The sequence below is a fragment of the Ailuropoda melanoleuca genome, chromosome 13 (assembly GCF_002007445.2).
Source record: "Ailuropoda melanoleuca isolate Jingjing chromosome 13, ASM200744v2, whole genome shotgun sequence".
In the NCBI taxonomy this organism is placed as follows: domain Eukaryota; kingdom Metazoa; phylum Chordata; class Mammalia; order Carnivora; family Ursidae; genus Ailuropoda; species Ailuropoda melanoleuca.
This window is the reverse complement of record NC_048230.1, coordinates 4761835-4778799: the sequence shown is the minus strand read 5'-3', so window position 1 is coordinate 4778799 and position 16965 is coordinate 4761835. Positions and strand designations below refer to the sequence as shown.

General features: G+C 42.5%; 2 protein-coding genes across 6 annotated transcripts in view; one reads left to right on the top strand and one right to left on the bottom strand.

Annotated features, from left to right (window-relative positions):
- Positions 1–679: 679 nt before the first annotated feature.
- Positions 680–10323, bottom strand: SDF2 (stromal cell derived factor 2). 3 transcript variants are annotated; one of them, XM_019801762.2, is made up of 4 exons: positions 10231–10323; positions 9456–9616; positions 6423–6619; positions 680–1360 (listed from the first exon to the last, which is right to left on the bottom strand). In XM_019801762.2, the coding sequence occupies exons 2-4, from the start codon at positions 9562–9564 to the stop codon at positions 1073–1075; spliced, it is 594 nt and encodes a 197-aa protein (XP_019657321.1). In that variant the 5' UTR covers positions 9565–9616; positions 10231–10323; the 3' UTR covers positions 680–1072. The 3 variants fall into 3 exon arrangements, with proteins under 3 accessions (XP_019657321.1, XP_011226109.1, XP_002912370.1); XM_011227807.3 differs by lacking the exon at positions 10231–10323 and adding an exon at positions 9874–10014; XM_002912324.4 differs by lacking the exons at positions 9456–9616; positions 10231–10323 and adding an exon at positions 9874–10089.
- SUPT6H (SPT6 homolog, histone chaperone and transcription elongation factor) overlaps positions 10251–16965 on the top strand; it is a 32379-nt gene continuing 25664 nt past the window's right edge. The window contains exon 1 of one of the 3 annotated variants that reach the window (XM_034640267.1): positions 10251–10402. The gene's annotated coding sequence lies outside the window, so the exon portion shown is untranslated. Of the gene's footprint in view, positions 10535–16965 lie in introns of all 3 variants that reach the window. The other 2 variants (XM_002912323.4, XM_034640266.1) reach the window with 2 other exon arrangements.

Below are 16965 nucleotides of genomic sequence, written 5' to 3'. Positions count from 1 at the left end.
CACCAGATGGCAGACACCTCTGTTCACCACTACCATGCTCAAAGGACCTAGGATCAAACTTTCTGGAATTGACCAGCAGACAGAAAGGAAGAAATGAGGTAAGCAGAGGACAGAAGTTTTCTACCCCCTTTTCAGAGTCCCTACATTTATCCAAAAAAGAGCAGTTATCATCCAAGAGTGAACACAATTGTAGTGTAGTAAAAAGAATGTGAGCCAGACACAGCTGGATTCCTATCCTTATTTACTAGCTATAAGAATTCAGGCAGTTACTCAGCCTTCATGTTCTGCATTGGTAATACTGTAATACCTACCTTACATCTGTGAAGATTAAAGGAGGTAAGAGCTATAATACAGTATCTAGTATTTAGCAGACAATGAATATTGGTTCCTCTTTCTACCCTTACTTTTTTCTCAACTGCTGTTACAGATCCAGAGTAAAAATTTCACTATTTATTAAGCTGAATTCCTTGAGAATCTTTAGCCATAATTAGTTAAAAATCTAGTAAAAGTGAGGTGCTAGGAGAGAAGTGAAAATAGAAGAAGTTTGGATGCAAATAAGGCTCTTAAAAGGGCCCACACCAAAGGCCACCAGCATCTCTAGAGTGATTGCAGTGACTTGTGTCAGACTCCAGGATCAATCAGATTATGAAATAGCACACCTAATAAATGACAACACTGGTGACTAATAATGAAATTCTTTATCATTTTGGAGAAAGGAAGGAGAAAAGTCACACATCATCAATAATCCATGATGTCAAGCTTCTGATGAGTAAAAATTTCCCAACTAGGAGGGATATCTCCCTCAGTTTCTGTTTTATCAATATGAATAAAAATATCTGCTCCTTCACCAGCAAGTCCTGTACTCAGAAAGAACTGACCCAAAGTCTGGGAGAACCACCAATTCAAGAGTGAAGGGCTGAAGCTTCCAAACACAGCCACTGTTTCCTGTCATGCATCTTCATCTCAGTGGTGACATGGCCACTGCCCAGGGAATCTGTGGCAGGGATCCCAAGGTGGAGCAGCCGCAGATGTCATGAACACTGTGCAGTGAAGTGGCTCACAGGTTCTGGACTCACAGCTCTGCGTGATGAGCTTCTGCCTTTAACAACTCACTGGGCTTCATGAAGATGCCTTCCATGGCTTTCCAGTAGTTGTTCTGGCTTGGCTGGGCCATGCCATGTACCTCCTTTTGCCCACTAATGGGTCGACCATATTGTTCTCCTGTGACAGACAGCAGAACTTCAGTGGAAGAATGCTTGAACCGCACCTCACCATCCCTCACCCAGTAGGGCCCATTGCAGAGCACTGTCCAGTCATCCAGATAATCGCCTTCACCTTCCTCACCAAAAGCACTCACTTCCTGAAAGACACAAACAATAGCAATATTAGCATGACTGACAGACAGGCTTGGAAGGGAGAGGGAAGCAATGGGAAGAAAAATAAGGCTACCCAAAAGTAAAAAATAAGAGGCTTTCCAGTGTTTTTTTTCCCCTTAGTCCCTTTTATTTTTTTTATAACAATATTTTTTTATTATATTATGTTGGTCACCATACAGTACATCCCTAGTTTTTGATGTAAAGTTCCATGATTCATTAGTTGTGTATAACACCCAGTGCACCATGCAATATGTGCCCTCCTTACTACCCATCACCAGCCTATCCCATTCCCCCACCAGTGTTATTTAAAAATAAACTGTGGGGAAAATTTTTTTAAAAACAAAAATTAAAAGAATAAACTGTGAAAAAGATAAAAAGACAAAGGACATGAAATCAGTTGCCCTAGGATTATGTTCCAAACATTTACTTTGCAAGTAATCCTGTATTTGCCTTATGTTTTCTATTCTAGCCTTTCTCTTGTTATTTGACTTTAAATACTCCTGCCTCATTCCCTTAACTACCTTTTAAGGGACCCGGTGAGCAACACAAGTCGAAAGGGGGGGATGGGCTCTGGAGATTGGCAGACCTTGAATCTCCACTCCATTCCATTCCTTCCTGTGTAACTCCTTCATTTTCTCCTCTAAAAACTCATGACAGTATCACCTTACAGAATTAATTGTGAAAACTAAATGAAATAGAGTAAATTATAGCAGAGTTCTTCCACTTCTTTTCTAATCCCATTCCCCTTAAGGCCAAACATCCAGAGTTTCTATTGTAATAAAGTTAATGGGATGCCTGCATGGTTCAGTTGGTTAAGTATCTGCCTTTGGCTCACGTCATAATCCCAGGGTCCTATAATCAAGTCCCACATCAGGCCCCTTGCTCAGTGGAGAGCCTGCTTCTCCCTCTCCCTCTGCCCGCCACTTCCCCTGCTTGTGTTCTCTGACAAATTAAAAAAACCTTTTAAAAAAAAGTGGAAAGTCATTAAAAAGTTTCTTATTGTTTCAGAAATATTAAATACATGCTAAGCTATATAATTTTAGATAATTAAAAGCATCATGTGGAAATACAATCTGTAAGACTAAAGGCAAAAGGAACTGTACATAATTAACAAATCTACTATACTTGTAATGTTTTGAGTGCAACTTTTTGTTGATTGTGTATTTGTTTGTTGCTATGGATTTTTTTTTTTTAAGTAGACTCTATGCCCAGCATGGAGCCTAACTTGGGGCTTGAACTCATAACCCTGAGATCAAGGCCTGAGGTGAGATCAAGAGTCAGACAATTGGGGGGCGCCTCGGTGGCGCAGTCGTTAAGCGTCTGCCTTCGGTTGAGGGTGTGATCCTGGCGTTCTGGGATCGAGCCCCACATCAGGCTCCTCCGCAAGGAGCCTGCTTCTTCCTCTCCCACTCCCCCTGCTTGTGTTCCCTCTCTCGCTGGCTGTCTCTGTCAAATAAATAAATAAAATCTTAAAAAAAAAAAAAGAGTCAGACACTTGGGGCACCTGGGTGGCTGTCAGTTAAGCGTCTGACTTCGCAGGTACCTGGGTGGCTCAGTCAGTTAAGCATCTGCCTTCGGCTCAGGTCATGATCCCAGGGTCCTGGGATCAAGCCGCGCATCAGGCTCCCTGCTCAGTGGGGAGCCTGCTTCTCCCTCTCCCTCTGCCTGCTGCTCCCACTGCTTGTGCGCTCTCTATCAAATAAATAAATAAAATCTTAAAAGAAAAAAGAAAGCATCTGACTTTGGATCGGGTCTTGATCTTGGGGTCCTGGTATTAAGCCCTGTATCAGGCTCCATGCTCAGCAGGGAGTCTGCTTCTCCCTCTCCCTCACCCCCCGCTCATGCTCTTTCTCTTTCTCTCTCAAATAAACTTCTTAAAAAAAAAAAAAGTCATTTAACTGACCAAGCCACCCAGGCGCCCCACAATTCTACTATACTTGTATATGGAACTGAACAAGTAAGTAAATGGGTGACAGTGGTGGGAACCAGGTATCTGTGTGGAAACTTAAAAATAAGTAAAGGGAGGAAGCTAGAATCATCTAAATGGTCATGGATTATAGTTGGAAACATCAATAGGAAATCAGGTTTAACATAATCCAGACACACATTTATACATAAAAACATTTATATATATGTCTATATATACATACACATGCTTCTTTGCTCTGTCAGGTGAAAAGGCCTAAAAGAGACAACACCCCAGTAGCAACAAGCTCATGTAAAGGCTAAGATCATAGTTTCTAGGGGCGCCTGGGTGGCACAGCGGTTGGGCGTCTGCCTTCGGCTCAGGGCGTGATCCCGGCGTTATGGGATCGAGCCCCACGTCAGGCTCCTCTGCTAGGAGCCTGCTTCTTCCTCTCCCACTCCCCCTGCTTGTGTTCCCTCTCTCACTGGCTGTCTCTATCTCTGTCGAATAAATAATAAAATCTTTAAAAAAAAAAAAAAAAAGATCATAGTTTCTAATATCATTCTCCAATAAAAGGAAACAGAACTCCTTGGAGAAACAGCTGATTCTGACTGGGGCAAGAAATATACAAGATGAGCCTAGAATATCTTTTAGTGCCAGAAAGAAAGAAAGAGTTAATAACACACATACACAAAAATGGGAGTATGTCGAATAGACATAGGAGACAAGTAAAAAGAGCTCCCAATGGCCAAAGCTGGAACAATTTGAACAAAATAAAGGCAGTGGTATGGGATTATAACGCGAATAATAAAATAATCATGAGTCCATACTGATATAAATAAATGAATAAATAAGAGACAAATACCCATGCAGAAGAATTTCAAATAAATTTTTTAGCTACTCTATCGAAAGGAGGGAGAGCATAATTCCCCATTCCTTGAGTGTGGGCCGTGCATAGTGACTTCCTTCCAGAAGCACAACATAGAAAGATGGTGGGCAGATGAAAAGAATAACTTTATAGGAGAAACATCAAGAACACTATTTCAACAGTCATGAATCACGTAGATAGTATGTACCTGTGACACAATGTGATAAAAAAAAAATGGCACTTTACCCCTGTGGCCTTTCTCCTAAAAACCTTTCTAAGTCTGATCTAATCATGACAAAAACATCAAATTCCAATAGAGGAGCACCCTATAGTATACTTGACCAGCATTCCTCAAAACTGTCAAGGTCATCGAAAACAAGAATCTGAAAACAAAAACAAAAAAACAAACAAAGAAACAAAACACAAGAATTTGAGAAACTGTCACACCTCAGAGGAGTCTGAGGAGACATGACAACTAAACGTAATGTGGTACCCTGGATGGGCTTCTGGAACAGAAAAAGTACAGTAGCTAAAAACCAAGGAAATCAAAACTAACTATGGACTTTAGTTGATAACAATGTATACTTACTGCTTTATAAACTGTAGGAAATTTACCATACTAACGTTGAGACGCTAACAGGAAAAACTATGTGCAGAGTGGGGTGGGAGGAAAGCACTCATTAAGGGGTTCATATCTCCTAAAAAGTTCAAGGCTTAAACAAAACAGCACAATACTAGGGTGCCTGGCTGGCTCAGTACGTAGAGCATGCAACTCTTGATCTCAGGGCAGTGAGTTCAAGCCTCGCACTGGGCACAGAGCTTACTTTAAAAAATGAGTTAAAAAATAAAAATTAAAAAATGGCATAATACTTCATTTTCCTAATGTGGTTAGTTCGTATCATTTAAAATAATTTTTATTCGAAGTTTGGAAAAAGTTGTTTTTTCTATTTGAATATAGCTGACACATAACTGTTTTATCAGTTTCAGGTGTGCAACACAGTGATTCAACAAGCCTATATGTTATGCTACACTCACAAGTGTAGCTACCACTGGTCACCATACACTTTTACAATATCACTGACTGTATTCCCTATGCTGTACTTTTATCCCTATGACTTATTCATTCCATTTCATCCCATAACTGGAAGCCTGTTATCTCCTACTCCCCTTTTTTTCTTTTTCTTTTTTTAAAGATTTTATTCATTTATTTGACATAGGGAGACACAGAGAGAGAAGGAACACAAGCAGGTAGCCCGACGCAGGGCTCGATTCCAGAATCCTGGGATCATGACCCAAGCCGAAGGCAGATGCCCAACGAGTCACCCAGGCCCCCCCTTCACCCCATTCTGTCCATCTCCCCACCCCTTTCCTCTCTGACAACCATCAGTTTGTTCTCTACTTTTATAGGTCTGATTCTTTTTGTTTGTTCATTTGTTGTCTTATATTCCACATGAAATGGAATGAAATGAAATCATGTATCTGTCCTTCTCTGATTTATTTTATTTAGCCTAATACCCTTTAGGTCCATCCACGTTGTCGCAAGGCAAGATCTCATTCTTCTTATGGCTGAATAATATTCTATTATGTATGTATGTACACCATATCTTCTTCACTCATTCATTTACTGATGTACACTTGGTTTGCTTCCATATCTTGGCTATTGTATATAATGCTGCAATAAACACAGGGGTGCACATATCTTTCCAAATTAGTGTTTTCATTTTCTTTAGGTAATACACAATAGTGGAATTACTGGATCATATGATATTTCTACTTTTAATTTTTTGAGGAACCTCCATACTCTTTTCCAAAGTGGCTGCACCAGTTTGCATTCCCACCAACAGTGCATGAAGGTTCCCTTTTCTCCACATCCTCGCCAACACTTGTTACTTCTTGTTTTTTGATTACAGCCATTCCGTCAGGTATAAGGTGATATCGTACCATGGTTTTGATTCGCATTTCCCTGATGATTAGTGATGCTGAGCTCTTTCCATGTGTCAACATTGGGTCTCTTTACTGCAGAATTTATCAAGACGACTTATGATATGCTAAATATACCTATTGTGTCTATTCTCATTTCTTGATTTCATCAAGATGTAAAGTCTCTATTTTGACCAGAAACAATTTCCTTCACACTTACAAGACAAAGCTCATTCTCCAGGTCTGCACAAAAAGAACTACACATAGAAAAGAAAGGGCTAAGAACCAAGATATTAGACAACTCAACTGAGTAATGCACAGGGAACCAGTGAGCCACAGGATCCCATCTCACCTGGTTTCCAGAAAGAGGTGAGGTGAAGTGGTGACTATGGAGGTTTCGGCCAGTGTTGACATGTGTCAGCCGGATGGGTTGGCCACATTTGATGGGGGTTCCCCTCTCACACACTGTAGCGGTCTTCCCCCGTATCCTCCAGTAACTATTGCTGTCGTCCACAGAGGTTACACCTGTCACTGACTGCTGCCCACTACCTGCAGTCCAAAAAAAAAAAAGAAAAAGAAAGAAAAGGAGAGTGAGCTCAACCTAATCCCTCTCTTTCCTAAGGCCAATAATGTGCCCTGTATTATAAAACAGTTTTGGAGGAGTGGAGAGGAAACCCTATGCTTGATATTTCTTCGTCTACATTAAAAAAATACATGAAAATACTAAATAAGTTTATATAGTATTATTGTCTGTTACGTTATACTTAAATGTATGATATCAGAAAACGCTTAAGAATTTGCATCAAAGGGCACTAAATAAAATAACTTATGTTCATTTTTTTGAGAAACAAGTATTATGTACCTACACGCAATAACCTGGATAGCCCCTAGTATATGTCACATAATTGAAACATGCTTAATATTATTAAATGTTGGGGCGCCTGGGTGGCACAGCGGTTAAGCGTCTGCCTTCGGCTCAGGGCGTGATCCCGGCGTTAGGGGATCGAGCCCCACGTCAGGCTCCTCTGCTATGAGCCTGCTTCTTCCTCTCCCACTCCCCCTGCTTGTGTTCCCTCTCTCACTGGCTGCTCTATCTCTGTCGAATAAATAAATAAATAAAAATATTTTTAAAAAATATTATTAAATGTTTACTACGTATTACAATCAAAACTTTTGTCACATTTCACAATAAAAAGGAGACCAGCTTTTGCTGTCAACTTTAATCCAACCAATCACTGCAGCTCCCGAATTCCCCATGAGTGATCAATGTTATAAAACTATTCATAAGTCCTCTAAATTTGGTTAATACTGCCTAAAGAGATATAATTCTGGTTAAAAGGTACCAGGTTACACACAAAACTACAGACGTTAAAAGAAAAAGGAAAATATACAAATAATAATTGCTAGCCAGCTAATGTGTGCTGAGCACTTTCTAAATGTCAGATACCAATCCAAACCTTTTGCCCAAATATTCTTATTTGATACATGCGTATATTCTCTAAGGTAGGTATTATTGTTATTATCACCCCCAATTTACACTGGAGTCTCAGAAAGGCTGAATAGTACACCCCAGGTCACACAGCACTAAGACACAGTGCTGGGGTTTGAACTTAGATGGCCCAACTCTAGAACTCACACTTTTTTTTAAGATTTTATTTATTTATTTGACAGAGAGCCAGCGAGAGAGGGAACACAAGCAGGGGGAGTGGGAGAGGAAGAAGCAGGCTCATAGCGGAGGAGCCTGACGTGGGGCTCGATCCCATAACGCCGGGATCATGCCCTGAGCCGAAGGCAGACGCTTAACCGCTGTGCCACCCAGGCGCCCCTAGAACTCACACTCTTAACCACTCTACCACATGGCCTCCCAAAAAACTTTATATTCTGTCAAGTTGTATCAGAGACCACTCTCTCACATAAACTCCGGGGATATTCTCTTCCCTTTGCCTCCATCTACTACCCAATTCTTTAAAGGCACTCAAGACACTTTCCTAGTTACTCTCGCCTGTTCCTCCTAGCTTTGCTTTCAGTCCCCTGACCCCGCCTGACAGCCTCTTGATAACACTCACCTTTTAGCACTTAACACATTACACCTTGCAACATAGGTATCTGGGTGAATGTTTGAGGACAAACTACCAGCTTCTCTCTATTGCCTCTTTCACTCAGCTCACAATGACTCTATAACATCTTAAAGAAAAAAAAAAAAAAGGCAAACCAAGCCTCCCTACTTACTTCTGGTTATTGCCTTACAGCTCTCTTGGTCCTGGGTCATTGCCATGCTTCACTAAATCACACTCTACACTTTGTGTCTTCTACTTTTTCACGTTCTGTTCAACCCTCCACTTCCTCTCCCATCATTCAAAATCAGACAGGATAGAGTGCATTCAGGGTGGAAATGACTGTAGTCTCCTCTCCCACCCTTAAACCTTGGGATTACACAGAGTTCTATCCTTAACCATTCTTAAATACTTATTGGAGATCAGAACAAAAGCATTTTACATGCTTCAATAGGTTTTTCAAGTGATTCAATCCACACCAGATTGAGAAGCACAGTGCATCCTGGGCAATCTCACCTACTCTCCCCCTATCTTTAACCCCCCACCCAGAGCAATGATGTTGTACTTAACTCCACCTCAGGCTCAGCACAGGCTGAATCTGGTTCTCAAATCTGGCTGCCGTTAGAAGCACCTGAAGAATTTTTCAAATCTACAGATTTCTACTGTTAGCCCTCTCTCCCACATTCTGATTTAGTAGAGCCAAACTAGAAAACTAGATCAAATTAAAAAGTAGAGAGCTGGACACGTAGCAAGTGTTCACCAAATGGCTGCTAGGATTATAAAACATCCCAACAATGACAACTCAGTCCTTTCCTAGTCTAACTAGTCAGACACATTTTGAGAATCACGAACCACAGACTAGCCCCCATCCTCTCTTAACTGACAGCATCATCAGTCATCCAAGAGGGAAATCTAACACTCATCTTAGATGCATCTCACATCTCACTAACTGAACTTTTTTCTTTTTTTTTGTCAGTTTTTGTTTTCCTGTAACTTGGTGACTGGCTCACTATTCTATCTCCTATACCTAGAATATTAGGGATATAGTAAGATTTTGTTAAATCTATACTGAACGAATGAATCCATAAATAATTACTAAATTACAAATTAACCCAAACCAATTTCCTATCTTAAAAAGCCGTCTCTAAACGGTTTCCTCTCCCATTCCAATGAGTGCTTTAAATTCTTCACAAGAAGAGTAAAGTTTGAGTAAAAAGAGGCCAAAGGAAAAGGGTTGAAGAGCAAGTGTAAGATGCAAAACAGCTAGAACAGAAAGATATAGTTAAAGAGTGAGGTCTTGGAGTTCAAGACTTCAGAGGTACAGCACTTACTGTAATTTTCTACATGTCTGTCTCTCCCGCACTGAGTAGTGCCAGCCTGGAGTAGTTGAAAGCAGGCTTTGAAACTGGACAGATTTGGTTCGAACCCCGTCTCTGTCATTCACTAGCTGCAAGGCTCTGAGCATGCGATTTATCTGAGTTTGTTTCCTCATCTGTAAAATGAGGATAACAATCATCTCTACCTCGTAGGAATGTTATAGATCCAAAAAAGTATATGTGTAAATGTGCCCGATACGTAGCTTACCAGATAGAAGCTGGTATTATGCCCAATTCTCCGCCTCTAGAACTCAGGAACCTCCCCCAGGCTCCCCTAACCTTCCCAGACCACACCCCTCAGATTTTCTCTTGGCCCCGCCCCCTCCGGAGCATAGCAGGCCCTCCCAGCCCACCCGAACCCGGGTGGCAGTACCTGACCCATAGCGCACGTCGTGTGAGTGCAGTCGCACGTTGTGGCGCGTATTGAGTAGCTTCACCACAGAACCGCATGTAACGACAGCCAGATTGGACGCTCCCACAGCACTCCACAAACCCCCCAACAACAGTAGCGACACCACAGCCATCCTAGCTGTAGCGCAGAGACCCCGGTCGTCGAAGGAAACCCGGCCCCTCCCCGGAACCGGAAGCTGCGGCTGAACCACAGAGAGGAGGAAATGAGGACGCCCTAGTCTAGTCTTTATGGTTCCTTTGGCTAGAGCGGCCTGAGGAAGCCGTTAGTCCTGCCGCTTCCGATCCCCAAGCTCTGTTCCCAAGTCTCTGTGACACTTACCTTCGTGAACCGCTTCGGCCAGTTTTCGCGCCCTTCTAAACGAAGCCCCGAGAGCTGGGTGGAAGAAGAGAGCAAGAAATGGCCCGCCCACTCCCAGTGACAGGGGGCCGGAAGTGACGTAGCACGTTGACGCAGCAGCGGCGGCGGTGGCGGCGGAGGGGCCGTGCGGTGGGTTCGTACTATCCTTTCCCAGTCTCGGTTCTACGACTCCATTTTCCTCGGTGGGGGCTTAGCGCACCGGAGTAACGGCCGGCTTCAGGCAGGTAAAGTTCGAACTGGAAAGCATGTTCCTCGAATGGGTCAGGTGAGGAACCAGGTTCTTAGGGCCTGGTCCCGTAAGGGAAGAGGTATTGGGGAGCCGTATGCGGGAAAAAGGGGGCCTCCTCGGCCTTCCCTGCTCTATAAGGGAAAAGGAGAAGGAAACCGGAGTAGTTGCCTAGAGTCTCAGAGCTTTTCCCAGCCCTGTGCTACCCGGAACCCGTGAATTGGGCGCCCTGTTGTATCAACAGGCTTCCTGGGATTCCGTCCTTCTCTCGAGAGCTTGTGAAAATCGGGCCACGCCAAAGGATTTGGAAATGGAAGGGACTTGGGGCTTCTGAGTCAGGATCAGGTGATTGAATTTTTTGTTCTGGGGATGTTAAACCCACGGATCTTTCAGCAAGTAGGCCATCAGGCTAGAGGGCGATGCCAAATACCATCTTTTTCCGTATTGTTGAAAATAAAATTAGAACTTTTTATAGATGGCTGCATCTATCAACCGCCTACCACAAACATCAGAATGGACTATTGAGTCAAAACTTCATTTTCCAGTTTATGCCTTTCTCTCCAGGCAGTCCCTTGAACCAGCTGGAGCAGTTCGTTTCTCTTGGTTGTTTCAAGAAATGATACTTATTTTTCTTTCAGAGGAGGCCTAAGCTCTCTGAAAATACATCCGTGGAAATTCACTGTAATATCAGAAGTAGCAAGGGAGTATTGAGTTACACTGCGGCTATTAATGAACATGGAGAGTGTAAACAGTTTTGAATTTGATTAATTTCTTCTAGAAAAAAGCTTACTTGAACTGTTTATTTGGAAAGTACTGGTTCTAAAGTCTTCAGTGTATTGATTACAAAAGTATGATTGCACCCTCATCACCTGAATTTAGAGCCTTTTTCCATCACTTGTGTCCCTTCAGCCAGTACAAATACATTCTTCTTTAGTTGGCTTGTATGGCTACTGGATTAGATTAGTGTAGTTACTCCCTAAAAGGCTTAAAGCTTATTAAGAGATTAATCACGTTTAGGGGCGCCTGGGTGGCTCAGCGGTTAAAGCGTCTGCCTTCGGCTCAGGGCGTGATCCCGGCGTTATGGGATCGAGCCCCACGTCAGGCTCCTCTGCTATGAGCCTGCTTCTTTCTCTCCCACTCCCCCTGTTTGTGTTCCCTCTCTCCCTGGCTGTCTCTATCTCTGTCGAATAAATAAAAAATCTTTAAAAAAAAAAAAAGATTAATCACGTTTAGAAGTGGTACGGTCTAGAGAGGCTGTTACGTTTCACAGTTCTCCCTCAACAGACCTTCGCAAGAAGGGAAGTCCATGTAGTATACTGGAAACAAATGGCCTTTGGAGGCAAGTAAATTTGCCCTTGCTCTCCTCTGTTCTTGGTCTGAATAAATGGCGCTGTGATCAGGATCCTATGTGAAATACTTGGATTCTTCCTCTCCGTATTCCCTGATAAAATCAATCACCCAATCCTATCTCTGCATAAAAACCTCTTTCCATCACATACAAATTATGTTCTGAAATCTATCCCCCTCATCCCCCTCCAACTACCATCCTACTTTTTTATTTCCCTTCATAGCCACATTTCTGTCTGTGTCAATTGTTCTCGAATTTTATTCATTTTTCAGGCTCTACTAGTCTGGTTTCTCTTCTGACCACTTGGTTGAAGTTTCTCTGGTCAAGGTTACCAATGATTTCTTTATTGCCAAATCTCATGGATACTTTGTTCTTCCTTCCTCAATCCCTGGAATATGCAACACAGTTTACTTCTGCCTTGAAACTCTCTTCTCTTGGGGCTCCTGGGTGGCTCAGTCGGTTAAGCATCTGCCTTCGGTTCAGGTCATGATCCCAGGGTCCTGGGAATGACCCCCATGTCAGGCTCCCTGCTCAGTGGGGTGTCTTGCTTCTCCCTCTCCCTCCCACTGCTTATGCTCACTCATTCTCTGTCTCTCTCAAATAAATAAATAAAATCTTTTTTAAAAAAAACCTCTCTTCTCTTGGTTTCATTGACACTTAACTTCTGGATTATCTCCATTTTTCTGGTTGCTCCTTCTCAGTCAACTTTGTTGGCCACTTTTGCTCTCTAATTAATGTCTAAATGTTGAATTTCCTTCAGAGTTTAATTTCGGGCTCTCTGCATACCTCCTCTAGATGATCCAGTGTTGTGGCTTTAATTACCATCTGAAAGGTGGCAACTGTCAAGTTCAAATCTCTAGCCCTCCCTTCTCTGTGTTCAAGGATCATACACAGAATGCCTGTTTAATAGCTCCATTTGGATGTTTCTTAGACATCCCAAACCTAACACGACAAAAAACATTTTAGTTTTCCCATCATTCCAAACCTGATCTTCCCTATCTTACTAACTAGTACTGTCATCCACATGGTTACCAAAGCCACACCACTGAGAATCATCTTGGATTCTTTTCCCTTTACCCTCCTCCCCAAGTCTTTTGTTAAGTCCTGTCACTTCTTCCAAAATATATTTCAAATCTGTTTTCTGTTCTCTGTCCGCTTCTACCACCCAATTCCAAACCACCATCATCTTTTGCCTGGGCTACAGCAGTGGTATCCTCGGTTTTCCCTATTTTCACCCCGGTCTCCCTGCTTAAAACACTCCACTGGTTTTCATGGCCTTCAGAGCCCCACTTGACCAGGACCCTCCTCCTCCTCCCATTCTTCTGCCTTCACCATTCTGTGGTCACACTGGCCTTAGGACATTGCCTACCGTATGCCAAGTTCTTGCCCACCTTTTCTACCAGGAACTTCTTCCTACCACCCATTGCTGACATCTCTGCCTAAACTCACCCTCTCAGAGGTGAGGATATTTATTTCCTTCCTACTACTTACAGCAGGGCTTATTTTGTTTGTGGTTTGTCTCGTACACCGGAGTATAGATATCCTAGGAACAAGGACTTTGTTTTCTACTTGCTTGACATGTAGCAGGCACTCATTAAATAAATCTTTGTTGAATTTTCAAGTAAACTAAGTCAGTTCGATTTAAAACCCTACAGGGGCTTCCCAGCACCTTTTAGAGTCCAAAATCTTTAACTTACCCTATCAAGATCTTTATGACTTCACTACAACTCATTATGAACCCTGTTCCCTCTCTCTAGTCAAACTGGCCCTCACTGGCCCTGTCACCACATATCCTGGGCCTCGTGCTGGAAGTACTCTCCACCACCACCACCGCTCCTCGAGTGACCACCAAAGAAGCCAGCTCCTCCCCTAGCTAATTCCTCCAGTTTTATGGTCTTTATTCAAAGTCACTTCCTCAAAACCAGATTGGAGTCTACTCTTAACAGGCTCCCATGGTACCTTTTTTTTTCTTTTTTGAGATTTTATTTATTTATTTGACAGAGAGTTAGCCAGCAAGAGAGGGAACACAAGTAGGGGGAGTGGGAGAGGAAGAAGCAGGCTCCCAGCGGAGCAGGGAGCCCGATACGGGGCTCGATCCCAGGACCCTGGGATCACGCCCTGAGCCAAAGGCAAACGCTTAAGGGCTGAGCCACCCAGGCGCCCCTCCCATGGTACCTTGGTCACCAATTCTTTAAATTACTCCTATACTTCTAGATCATGGGTCAACAAATTAAAGCTCCTTGGCCAAATTAGGCAGCTCCCATTCATTTACATAGTATCAGTGTCAGATTTTGTGCTGCAGTGGCAGATCTGGCCCTCTGTGGTTTGATAACCCCTTTGCTAGGGCAGGAGCTATATAGTCCCCACTGTGTGTGGCAGAAGACTCAGTAACTTACTCTCACCCTGTGTTGCAGGGATTCTGATTCTGTTTACATATTTCAGTTGTTTCTGCTCCTCTTTTGTCCTTATCCTGCAAGGAAGTGTGGAAAGAACAGGGATAACTTGTATTTTTAAATTACTTATACATTTGTCATCATTAACAGTAATGCTTTTTATAGTTTGTTATTGAAAAGATCCTAATAGGGGCACCTGGGTGGTTCAGTCAGTTAAGCATCTGCCTTCGGCTCAGGTCATGATCCCAGAGTCCTGGGATCCAGCCCTGCATCGGGCTCCCTGCTCGGGGGAGTCGGCTTCTCCCTCTCCCCCAGCCTCTCTTGTTCTCTCTCTCTCTCTCTCTCTCTCTCTATCAAATAAATAAATAAAATCTTTAAAAAAAAAAAGGAAAGATCGTAAGATTGTTATTTCCTATAAATGTGTAGTGTGCACATTAAAATGACAATAGGTAGAGTTAACATTTTCTGTGTTTTCTTTTGTTTTAAGTAATCTCTACATCCAATGTGGGGCTTAAGCTTACAACCCTGAGATCAAGAGTAGAGTTACATGCTCTACTGACTGAGCCAGCCAGGCACCCCTAACTTTTTCTTTATTTTAACATCTTGATTTGGTTTGATTAGGATTTTTCTTAAAGAGTTCTGAATTTAAAAGAAATTATCTTAAGTGGATTCTGAATACTACATTTATTAAACTTTCAGGTTTTTGAAATCCAAATTGGGTAGTCACTTAGGAACACTTTCGGAGTAGTCCTAGGCTTGCTCATAAAATACAGAACGTCTTAGATTTGAAACTCCACACCAGACTTGTGGGGCTGTTCCCCATACCACTAGGCCCTTTCAAACCTAAGCCTTTGCTCATGTTCCTTTTTCCAGATTATTCTCTTAACTCCTCTCAACTCAGGCATCACCTTCTCTGAGGCATTCCCTAACATCTCTCTCTCCTCATGTTGCTCCCATAGTCCTGGTATATAGCTATAATACAGCATTCATTATGCTTTGTCATAACTTTATTTACAAGTTTTTTGAGATAGATTGTGAATTCTACCAAGGTAAAAAGCATATTTTACTCATTTTTATATACTCAAATCCCAACACAGAGCTTAAGCCTAAAATATATATTTATATATATATAATATATAAATGTTAATTGAAGCTGGCAGTGGAGGGAATTAACAGACATCTTTTTTGCTCTAGTCTCCTTTTAATTTCCTCCTACATCATCTTGTTCAAAAGGAGGGACTGCCGAGGGCCTCCCTGTGGCAATCTGATCCCAGCTCCATTCCTCTTCCAGAGAATGTCATGGTAACGGCCAGCCTCTCCCTTTGAGCCATGTCTTGTACTGCAGCTGTGCTTCTGCCTGGAGAAACTTCCCTTCACTACCCCATGCCCCTTCTAGACCTGTTTCAGTAGCAAATTGACTTACGGTCTGAATGTGGGGAAAATTCAAGAGCATAAGTACTGAGTAAAAAATTTGAACTCTGCTGGGCTCATCTCAGCTATCATACATGAATAATCATATGCTAATGAAGAGCATTTTTGTTCGAGAATAGCTGCTGCTAGCCACCCTCAGCCTGCAGTGCTGCTGCAGCACCCTCCGCACATTTAGCTCCTGCAAGTTGCAGCAAGTCAGGCTTGCTTCTGGCACACCTCTTTTAACTGAAAGGCTTGGCAGTGAGCTAGACTGGAAGCGTTCCCCCTGCTCTAGCACAGCGTGTACTCTATTGCTAACCTAGGGAATGGGAGGAAAGCTGCGTGTAGCACAGAGCACCAGCTGCCCCCCGGGACGGAAAAAAGCTGTTGTTTTGATCAGGTAGGCTGTCTGTTTCTCTCTGTTAAGTAGACCGGAGGGCATCTGGTCTGCAGGAGCTGGCATTTAATGTGAAGATGTTGAGGCCTTATAAGACTGAATTTGTGGGTCTGATAGCCTAATTAAAGCAAGCCATGTGTGGGGGCTGCTGTACCCAGATCTATTTTTAATGGCTCAGTTCGGGGCTGGGGCGGGGGGGCATGATGTCAGGATTCAAATTAGAGCACCAGATTTAATTAGCAGTTTTAGATACTCACTTTCTACAGTATTCAAAGTAAATTACCTCAAGGACACAAGTCTTGGGGGGGGAAAAGCATCAGTCTAAGCGCAAGATTTGTATCACCACCTTGTGGGGCGTGTCACTGCTATATGGTATAGCAGCTCTCAAACGTTTTGATCTTAGGACCCCTTTATACTTTTAAAGATAATTTAAGATTGCAAAGACGTTTTGTTTATGTGTGTTGTATCTGTTGATGTTTATGAGATGTTTATATTTTGATGTTTACTAGATAAATTAAAATTGGGTATATTAATTCATTTTGAAACAATAATAAAACACTACCAAAAAACTATTTTGCAGTGTACAGGTATATTAAATTAACACATTATACACATTAAACTTACACAGTGTTTTATGTCTATTATATGGCAATAAAGCTGGGGGGAAGTAATAAGGTCACTGCATTTTAATATAAATAATGCTTTTGGGGAGCCCGGGTGGCACAGCGGTTAAGCGTCTGCCTTCGGCTCAGGGCGTGATCCCAGCGTTATGGGATCGAGCCCCACATCAGGCTCTTCTGCTATGAGCCTGCTTCTTCCTCTCCCACTCCCCCTGCTTGTGTTCCCTCTCTCGCTGGCTGTCTCTATCTCTGTCAAATAAATAAATAAAATCTTTAAAAAATATATATATATATATAAATAA

Excerpts from the sequence above, each read along its gene's own strand:
- SDF2 (XM_002912324.4), bottom strand. The coding sequence starts at position 10,024 with ATGGCTGTGGTGTCGCTACTGTTGTTGGGGGGTTTGTGGAGTGCTGTG. Across the intron at positions 6,620-9,873 it reads CGACGTGCGCTATGGGTCAG|GTAGTGGGCAGCAGTCAGTG; the intron begins GTACTGCCACCC and ends TTTGGACTGCAG. Across the intron at positions 1,361-6,422 it reads CACCTCTTTCTGGAAACCAG|GAAGTGAGTGCTTTTGGTGA; the intron begins GTGAGATGGGAT and ends TGTGTCTTTCAG.